The sequence below is a fragment of the Alosa pseudoharengus genome, unplaced genomic scaffold (assembly GCF_046254945.1).
Source record: "Alosa pseudoharengus isolate Yale_2024_CS ecotype anadromous, Long Island Sound unplaced genomic scaffold, YU_APseudo_1.1 YU_APseudo_1.1_scf_7, whole genome shotgun sequence".
NCBI classification, from domain to species: Eukaryota; Metazoa; Chordata; class Actinopteri; order Clupeiformes; family Clupeidae; genus Alosa; species Alosa pseudoharengus.
In genome coordinates, this window is record NW_027468859.1 from 19,455,173 (window position 1) to 19,465,455 (window position 10,283).

At 43.8% G+C, this 10,283-nt stretch overlaps 1 protein-coding gene across 1 annotated transcript in view; it reads right to left on the reverse strand.

Moving 5' to 3' along the window:
• Positions 1 to 3,690: 3,690 nt before the first annotated feature.
• Positions 3,691 to 10,283, reverse strand: part of LOC143109243 (mannosyl-oligosaccharide 1,2-alpha-mannosidase IA-like) — a 153,499-nt gene continuing 146,906 nt past the window's right edge. The window contains exons 9-12 of the mRNA XM_076271900.1: positions 8,996 to 9,215; positions 6,843 to 7,015; positions 5,819 to 5,934; positions 3,691 to 3,817 (exon numbers count right to left, since the gene is read on the reverse strand). Of these exons, the coding sequence (XP_076128015.1) occupies positions 3,691 to 3,817; positions 5,819 to 5,934; positions 6,843 to 7,015; positions 8,996 to 9,215 (636 nt within the window). The remainder of the gene's footprint in view (positions 3,818 to 5,818; positions 5,935 to 6,842; positions 7,016 to 8,995; positions 9,216 to 10,283) is intronic.

Sequence of the window (10,283 nt, forward strand, 5' to 3'; positions counted from 1 at the left end):
AGGATGTGTGTGTGTGTGTGTGTGACAGGGCTGCCTCCATGTCTATCTGAAGTGGAGAGGGAAGGTAGAGAAGGATTAAGGCAGATGGAGTTCAAAACTAGTTCAGCTCCAAGATGTTTTTCTTTATTTATATATCTTTATTTTTATTTATTCATATGGCCAAAAGCAACAGCAGGGAGATAAGGTAGGTATGGAGGCGCAGGCTCCTAAGTCCTCTCTTAAAGCCACCGCCTCAGCAAATACATCTCCAAAATGAGTGAGAATTATTCCCGTCGCCGTTCCTGTCATATGATAATCCAGAATAGCTCCTGCACCTGCGGGGGATGAGAGGGGAGGGCAGAGAAGGTGCATGGCAGCCAAATGTGAGACGCCTGCTAGCGCCTGAAACCAGTGAACCCTTTGTTCCATGTGACCTACTTTCATACTGATGCCACCTATTACTCTCACCATCACTGTTGTATTTATTTTCGGTTACACTTTACTTGACAGTATCAACATAAGAGTGACATGACACTGTTATGAACGTGTCATAACAGTTCTGTCATTAGGTGTCATTCGGTTTTTATCATAACAAGTTAGGGTTAGGATTAGTTTTAGGGTTAGAATTAGGGTTAGAGGTTAGGATTAGGGTTAGGGTTCATGTGTCATATGTCCTTGACAGTGTCATGTCACTCTTATGTCGATACTGTCAAGTAAAGTGTTACCTTATTTTAATTTGTGTTTTTTTCACTGGCTTTTTTCACTAAATACTCGACTTGATGATTACAGTTTTTCTTAGTCACTTTGGTGCATTTCTCGAATCTTAATGCACATTTGTACAAAGGTTAGTACATTTCAAAATAATACAATTAGTGCAAACTGCACCGCATAGTGGATAACCTGCAAAAGCAAATATTTATACCAATATAACGGTCAGTGCAATCATGATGACATGATGCCATTGTTTATGTCAAGATAGTCAAACTGTTTTGTCTTGTTGTCAATATGACAGTTTACTCTGTATTTTCTAATGCACAATGCAGAAGGCAGCACTATTTCTATTTCAAAACTACAAAGTTACACATTATTGTGTGTGGAGGGGGTTGATTGCAAGATAGTGGATATGTTTCAAAGTTTTTGTTCTGTTGACAGACATTGTGACAGTATAAAGAAAACAAAGGCTTTTACAGCATTTTGCAAATAAAATGGCCAAATATACCACTGTACTGTACATATTTCTATACATCCTGATGTTCCTGTCTGTCAGGTCTCATATATTTATATAGACATACTATGACAACTAGTTATGACAACTATTTTCACGTAATAACACAAGCAATGAAATAATGCCAATTTGTTTTATGGGGTAGGACTATTCAGCATGGAACCAGTATAGTGCATTTTGACCAACATGGCATTAGCTATGGAAAACAAAAAGCATTACTATGTGTTCAAAATGTGGAGAAATTGCTTCAATTATATCCACAAGTGATAAAATGATATGGAGTTTAAACAAACAGTTTTGAGAATTACCATTCTGATCTGAGAAATGTGCCAAAACAATTGAAAAAAACCCTGTAATTTTCCATAATTTGAAAAGTCAATGTCACAATAGTAATCCGTTTTGGCATCTTTATGTAATACAGTTGATAAATGGCAATAAACATATGTTGATTTACAAGAAACAGAACCTCAGAGGAGGGTATAAGAGTTACATTATCTCATTTCAAGAAATTAGACATAATGGTTGTGTATTTTTCTAAGTGACACAAAGCATAGCGTATAAAAATATTTTTTTTGCATATATATATATATATATATATATATATATATATATATATATTTGTTTTTGTTTTTGTGTGTCTCAGTGAAAGGGATTTGTTCTACAAATATATATAAAAAATGATCTTTTAAATAATGTATTTATGAACTGTGGAATAAAGTTAACATCAAGTGATGCTGTGATTGTAAATTTATCAACATTCAAATTGAATCATTGGGAGACATGATAAAACTGAGTGAAACCGAGGGCACTTATGAAGTTGGACAAGTACGGAAAACAGAGACACGCAGGAACAAAAAGCCGCAAAAAGAAATGGGTGTGTTGCCTATTGGGAGCCCAAATTATTCTAGGATGACACTTTTGAATAAATTAGCATTTTTCTGTTTTACTTGTCTCTGTAGAGCATTGTGATGGAATGTTGTCACACTCTGGTTTTCTGATGGCTGGGTAACAAACACACACACACACACACACACACACACATACACAGAAACACACACAAATACACAGAAAGAGTGAATAAGTCAAAAGTGACAGTAAGTTTATTTCTTCCTTGCTTGTCTTTCCCTTTCTGACTGAAACCAGATGTATGATGATAGCTAGTTGGCCTGACGACCGACTGTAAGATTTCATTGCCAGAGTTCATTTATGAAAGACTGCAGGACTTTATCACAAGCCTCACTCAACAATGTTGATCATTGTTCTTCTTCCTACATTATCATATAATAAAAATACCAATACTACTGGTACAAAAAAAAACAGAAGGCTTCAGATTTTTAAAACAAAGTTTTGTGTCTCCCATTGGACTGCCATGTGTATGTTTTTACAGTATTTGTAGAATTGGCAGCTCCTTTGCGATACATTTTTTTAGTCCCTTGGTGCATGTGAGCGCCACCGTCTCTATTCCCCAGAACTGTCTTCAGAGTCTGGCGTCTGCGGGGTAAACAGCTCAATGATACGCTTTCTTAGTCCTGCTCCCAGAGGCTCCGGTCATTGCACAGCTGTGTGTGTGTGTGTGTGTGTGTGTGTGTGTGTGTGTGTGTGTGTGTGTGTGTGTGTGTGTGTGTGCGTGTGTGTGTGCGTGTGTGTGTTTCTTAGTCCTGCTTCCACAGGCTCCGGTCGCTGCACGTCTCCAATGAAGGCAGGATAAAGCAGTATCTCCAGGCAACGCTGGCTTGATGTGGGGATTGGGTCGGGTCCACGAGGATGATTTGGGGGGGGGGGGGGGGTTATTCCACAGCTTCTTCACAATGCCCTGGATTTGCCCTGCAGGGTAGAGTGATCATCATATCATAAGTCCATCCAACAATCAGGCAAAGCCAGACAACAGGAAACATAGGGAGGCAAAAGTGATCTAAAAGTTTGTGCTTGTGTTTGTGAATGTGTGTATACAGTATGTGTCTTCATAGACATGCTAAACTAATCAGAAAAATTAATGACGTGATGTAATGTAATGCAAGATAATGTGTGTAGTAAAGAATATACATCCCGACAGGACAAACCGAACCCGACACGCAATGCATGTTACTATAAGGAGGTAGGAATGAAGCTCACCTAACCTGGGTCACACCAGAGCACTGAAGGGACTGTGGGTCTCCATTCTGACCACCAGGGGCAGCATGGAGACTTCTGGAGGACTGCAGAGTATCCTCAAGGCACAACTCCACCAGGAGGGGCTGGTTGTACAGGGGTGGATGGATGGGTGGGTTGGTCGGGTGGGTGGGGGGTAAAGAGACCTGCAGACCCCTGGTCTTGTTCTAGTCCTGATGGAGATCGGTCCACAGGCTCCGGTCCTGAAGGCCCAGCTCCAGGTCTAAGTCCAGTGATCATAAATACAACACCCATGTCCGGCCCCCCACCAGAGGTGTCTTAAAGAAGGCATGTGGAGGTCCATCTTAGGGGGCTAAGGTCAGAGTTCAGGCCATGGGTTACTCCACCACGTTGGCCTGGTGGCTGGTCTCTTTCTTGATGATGGGAAGAGGGTGGGCTTCTGTGTTGAACACCCAGTGCTCAAACGGCAGGTGGTCGTCCTCGGAGAACAACAGATACAAGTACCTGAGGAAGGGAGAGAGAGAGAGAGGTGAGAAGAGTGGGAAGAAAGTGAGACAACAGAAGAACAATAAATTTCTCCTTTATTCTCTCTCTTTCTCTTTCTCTCTCTATCTCTCTCTGTCTGACTCTCTCTCTTTCTCTCTCTGGGTATGTGTGCGTGTGTGTGTACAGTATGTGAGCATGTGTGTGTGTGTGTGTGTGTGTGTGTGTGTGTGCGTGTGTGTGTGTGTGTGTGTGTGTGTGTGTATGTGTGCGTGTGCGTGTGCGTGTGTGTGTGCGTGTGCATGTGTGCGCGTGCATGTGTATCTGAGCTCTGTTCAATGTGACCAGCTGCTCTGCCTGCATTAGCCTCCATCTGTTCAGTAAACACAGACATCAGCATTTTCTCCCCTACTGCTGACCCACTGCCAACACTCAGCACAGCAACACTGTAAATCAATGAATACATATAAACAGGAAACGTCTAAACACTTTAGCCAGCTTTTCAGAGACTACATTTAGACTGTGTGTGTGTGTGTGTGTGTGTGTGTGTGTGTGTGTGTGTGTGTGTGTGTCTGTGTCTGTGTGTGTGTCAGTGTGTCTGTGTGTGTGTCTGTGTGTGTGTGTGTGTGTGTGTGTGTGTATGTGTGTGTCTGTGTGTGTGTCAGTGTGTCTGTGTGTGTGTCTGTGTCTGTGTGTGTGTGTGTGTGTGCGCCTGTGTCTGTGTATGTGTGTGCTTGTGTGTGGGTGTCTCTCTCTCTCTCTCTCTCTCTCTATGTGTGTGTGTGTGTGTGTGTGTGTGTGTGTGTGTGTGTGTGTGTGTGTGTGTGTGGTGATCAGTCTGCATTACTGTAGATGACTGTAGTCAATTTGGCCAGAGAAGAACATAGAACACTGGACCACAAATAAAAAATGTTTGGAACAATGAAATAAGACAGAGAATGTCTGTGTGTGTGTGTGTGTGTGTGTGTGTGTGGGTGTGTGTGTGTGTGTGTGTGTGTGTGAGAGTGTGAGACAGAGAGAGAGAGAGACCCATGTCCTCTGAAAGGTGTTAAGGTGAGGCTCAACTAAGCCTATAAAAACTGGCCCCAAGACAAATGGTGTTTGGATTGGGAGGCGTGTTGCTACGACGACCTTGTGGTGATGGAAACGGGTCATATCTCTCTCTGCCAGCTCTATTGGGGAGTGGAAGGGTTGGGAGGTGAGGAGTGGAGGGTTGAGAGATGGGGGACCGCGACCGGCCTCTTTATGAAAGCTTGTCAAATCAGGGCCACAGATAGAGAGTAGGAGGTACGTCTAAAGACACGCACACATACACACACACACACACAAAGAGAGAGACACACACACTCTTTCACACATACATTATGCACACACATAAAAGCTGGATGGGGTAAACCCCATTTGTCTATCTATGTCTGTCTGCCTGTTTGACTGTCTGCCTCTCCTCTCAGCATTCTGTCTGCCTCTCCTCTCAGCATTCTGTCTGCCTCTCCTCTCAGCACTCTGTCTGCCTCTCCTCTCAGCATTCTGTCTGCCTCTCCTCTCAACATTCTGTCCTCTCCTCTCAACTGTCATTTTCTCTGTGTTATTTTTCATATCATTCTTTCTATCTCTTCACGCAGTCACAAGAGCTTCCTGAACACAGTGTGACATGGGCAAATATAGAGACTCTCAAATGCACACTCACGCACACATAGATAACAGCAGCCCGCCCCCCCCCCCCCCCCTACACACAGACACACTTTCTCCAAAGGTTTTCTTGTTGTGGAGCGACATTATTGAAGCCACTCTGATAGTGTCACGACAAAAATATTTGTGTGTGTGTGTTTGTGTAGGTGTTTGTGCATGCATGTGTATGTTACAATCCCTAACAATAAAAAGACAAGAATAATGGTATGTTTTAATAAATTGCTTGGCAAAATTATTGACCAGAGTCCAGATCTCTCTCTCTCACTCTCTGTATGTGTATGTGTATGTGTATTTGTATCTGTGTGTGTGTGTGTGTGTGTGTGTGTGTCTTACTTGAGCGTCTCTGCCAGGTAGAAGCTCTGCTGCACGTCATCATGGTTGGGGTTGGAGGCGTAGACGTCCCTCACACCACTGTAGCCCCCCTCCACCCTACAGTGCTGCTCCAGAGCCTGAGAGAGAGAGAGAGAGATGGAGGAATGGATAGAGAGAGAGCGAGATGGAGGAACAGAGAGAGAGAGAGGTGGAGGAATGGAGAGAGAGACAGAGAGAGAGATGGAGGAATGAGAGAGAGAGATAGAGGGATGAAGGAATGGAGATAGAGAGATGGAGGAATGGAAAGAGAGAGGGATGGAGGAATGGAGATAGAGAGACGGAGAAAGAGAAAAATTCATTGCAGTGAACCCTGTGAATGCAGTATAAGTATATATACTCTTTTGATCCCGTGAGGGAAATTTGGTCTCTGCATTTATCCCAATCCGTGAAACACACTCAGCACACAGTGAACACACAGTGAGGTGAAGCACACACTAATCCCGGCGCAGTGAGCTGCCTGCAACAACAGCGGCGCTCGGGGAGCAGTGAGGGGTTAGGTGCCTTGCTCAAGGGCACTTCAGCCGTTCCTACTGGTCGGGGTTCGAACCGGTAACCCTCCAGTTATAAGTCCGAAGCACTAACCAGTAGGCCACGGCTGCCCCAAATGTGTGTATGTGTGTGTGTGTATGAGGATGCGTGTGTGTGCTGTACGTGTGATGGTGTGAGCTAACACTTTTCCCTGGCAGAACTCTGTGCATGGTTAGAAATGGTTGACACTATTTGTATTCTCAGAATAATCATCTCTCTATTTTCTTCTCTTCTCTCTCTTTCCCTCTCTTTCCCTCTTCTCTCTTTCTCTCTCTGTGGATATTCCACTTCCATAGGTGTATGTCTAGATTTGTTTGTAGATTTGTAATTCTGTGTGATGACTGACTGTGTGTGTGTGTGTGTGTGTGTGTGTGTGTGTGTGTGTGTGTGTGTGTGCTTGTCTGTGCATGTGTGTGTTTGTGTGCCTGTGCCTGTGTGTGTGTGTGTGTGTGCATACCTGCACAGCCTCCCAGCCCCACTGCCTGTATTTGGGGTCGTGGGTGAACCTCCACATGTACATGTAGGTCTCGATGACCTCCGGCCGCAGGATGAAGTACTTCTCATTCTGACGTGTGGCGATGGCCTCCACACCCCCGTCAAAGCGGAACGCCTCCGGACCCAGCTTCAGATCTGGAGAGAGGGACAGAGAGAGAGAGAGAAAGAGAGAGAGAGATAGAGAGAGGGAGAGAGAGAGAGGGGGGGGAAGAGAGAGAGAGAGAGAGAGAGAGAGAGAGGGAAAGAGAGAGAGGGGGGGGGGAGGGAGAGAGAGAAAGGGCTTTGGAGTAAAGTATACTTAATATCCTTTCCTTCCTTCCTTACAACGTTCCATCTATAAGTAACAAGCCCCAGATAATACAGGGAAAAATGAGAAAAAGAACTGACTCATATTAGTAAGGATTTTAAAAAGTTAGTATTCCGTTGTTAACAGATCTTTTTCTGATTCACGTACCGAGGCAAAAATAATAAAGAGGAGTAAATAACAAATCTGATATAATCCCTTTTGCGGCGAGAACACAACCAGCATAGGCACCTATTATATGGTTGCTCCGTTGGGTATATTTGTGCTAGTTTTTCTTCACAATGTGAACCAAGAGCAGCAGTTCAAGAGCTGCATTCCTCAAAAGGGCTAATGAAATCCACAATAGCACAAGTATAAAGCCTCGCCTTAAGCAACAATATACAGTAGAATGACTGAAAAGGAGAAGGTCAGATTCTGAGGATTTGTGGTTAAGTCAGATACCACAAAAATCTATAGAGTTTAGTATTTGATTTCTTACATTACTGAGCGGATTATGGAACAGTAAAGCTTTGCCTTGACTGTCTAAAAGGCTGGCTGTTGGGTACTAATACTGATTTCCTTTTGTAAATCAATTGAAATTCAATTGTTGGAGGATTTGCTGCAAGTGGTCATCTCAATGAGCAATCATTCATAGTCAGCATTGTGAAGGTTCAAGAGGTCTGTCTAAAGCATAAGAGTACAAGAGTACAGTTTGGGGCAGCCGTGGCGAACTGGTTAGCGCTTCAGACTTGTAACCGGAGTAAAAGAAAACAAGTAGCCTACGTGCCTGCATGCGTATTGTGTCTCCTGCTCAAACAAAATGTGTGCGCGTTAATTTTGAAAGTGAAGTAAAGTGTTCACTAAGATACGTAATAGAAAACTGTAAATAGCCTGATGGCAGCTAATGGGATACTGTGCATAGTTGGGAAGGTATGGTGGGCCAATTTGGTGTGAATACACACACACACAGGGACATTTTCTCTCGTGCTATCTATCTATATGTGGTTATCAGCACACAATGTTGAGCTAATTCACTAATTCAATACTCATGATGGATCACAAGTTTAAACAACAGAAAGTATGGAGGCAGCAAAGCTAGAGGAGTTATTCCAGATGGGCAAGAACAAGGTAGGCAATTGGTGCGCTTGTCAGAACGTTAGACTGCATTACAGCCAGACGTCAAGAACAAAACAAGGTAACTTTAGCCTGTATAGGGCTGTATCAAGTTGTCCAAATGAATAGGTCATAGTAGACGTTGTTGTATTATTGCATGTGGATGTTGTTATGCTATGTAGGGTAATTTTTTGCTGACCAATGCACGGCTAAACCGGGAAACAGACAAATATTGTCCACGCGTATTTTTATTTTTTATTTTTTTTGGGGGGGGGGGGGGGGGTCGATGGGTCGGGTGTGCGTACCATAGCATTAATTCCTGCAGGCACCCCTGGTAACTACTACTCACATAGAGTCAAGGACAAGTTAGTGCAGCAGTAACTACTACTCACATAGAGTCAGGACATGTTAGTGCAGCAGTACAGTAAGTACTACTCACATAGAGTCAAGGACATGTCAGTGCAGCAGTAACTACAACTCACATAGAGTCAAGGACAAGTTAGTGCAACAGTAACTACTACTCACATAGAGTCAAGGGTCAGTTCTAGAAGGGGGATGGTACTTATGACTGAGACACCAAGAGAATGCAAGATAATGAGAAAGAATGTGAATTTGTGTCTGTGTGTGTGTGTGTGTGGGTGTAACTGACTGGTGCATGATCTCGGCGTGTGTGTGTGTGTGTGTGTGTGTGTGTGTGTGTGTGTGTGTGTAAAACTGACTGGTGCGTGCGTAGGACTCGTGGCAGGTGCGGGTGATCTCGGCGGCCAGCTCCATGTGGTGACCCGTCTGCTGGTCAGGAGCTCCGTCGGCGCCCAGCGCAATCATGCCGCCGGCGAAGCACGTCAGGTGGCCCATCTTGTGCTCCAGCAGACCGCCCTTCCACTCCGCTATGTAGGTCAGACCGCCGCTGGACTTGCGGATCAGGTTCTTCTCTATGGCCTGGGAGTTAAGTAAGTAAGTAAGTAACTTTTATTTATATAGCAAATGTATCCATGCACAGAGTGCAACCCAAAGCGCTCCACACACAAGACATTGACGCAAAAGACAAAATATGCCGGTTACACTTTATTTGACAGTATTGACATAAGAGTGACATGACACTATCATTAACGTGTCATAAACAAGTCATAAATGTTTATGACATAACGCTTCTGTCGTGTGTCATTCGTTTTTTGTCATAACAAGTTAGGGTTAGAGTTAGGGTTATGGTTAGGGTTAGGATTAGGGTTAGAGGTTAGGGTTAGGGTTAGGGTTAGAGTTCATGTGTCATGACAGTGTCATGTGTTCATGACAGTGTCATGTCACTCTTATGTCGATACTGTCAAGTAAAGTGTTACCAAGATGCCAGACGGAGTGGTGTAGTCGCCAGCGTACCCATGACACCAAGACATACACAAACAAATGTACAAAACTAGATGTACCGCAGAGCGGTACAAAATATGACCGCCGCCCAGTCCAGCACATGTTTTCCACAAAAATAAGTCACGCTGAAAGGCATATATGATTCTAACTGTCTCACTAAATTGCATTATGCACACTCAATTCTCACTGGTATCTGCTAGACAACAAGTACCAAAACATGATTAGTTCATAGATTTCACATGTAATATCCATTTTATACATGTTCATAATTCTGAGAAATTCTTGAATTGGGTGCATGTGTGCGTGTACATGTTTATGTTTATGTGTGTGTGGGTGGGTGTGTGTGCGTGCATGTGTGTGTTTGCCTGTTTATGTGCCTGTGTGTGTGCATGTGCATGCATGTGTATATATATCTACTGTGTGAGTATGTGTCATACGTAGGATTACTGTGAATGTATGTGTGTGCGTGTGTATCTGTTTATGGAATGGGTTTACATGACCCCTGGAGGCAAACATATGCAAAAAATTGGTCATCCTAGGCCCTACGGTTCTCAAGATATTCACAGAAAACTGTGTCTGCCCTACCCTCCTTTCGGGGGGTCCAGTCCAGCGGGGGGGCTACAGATCAAAACGAAAAGCGATGGT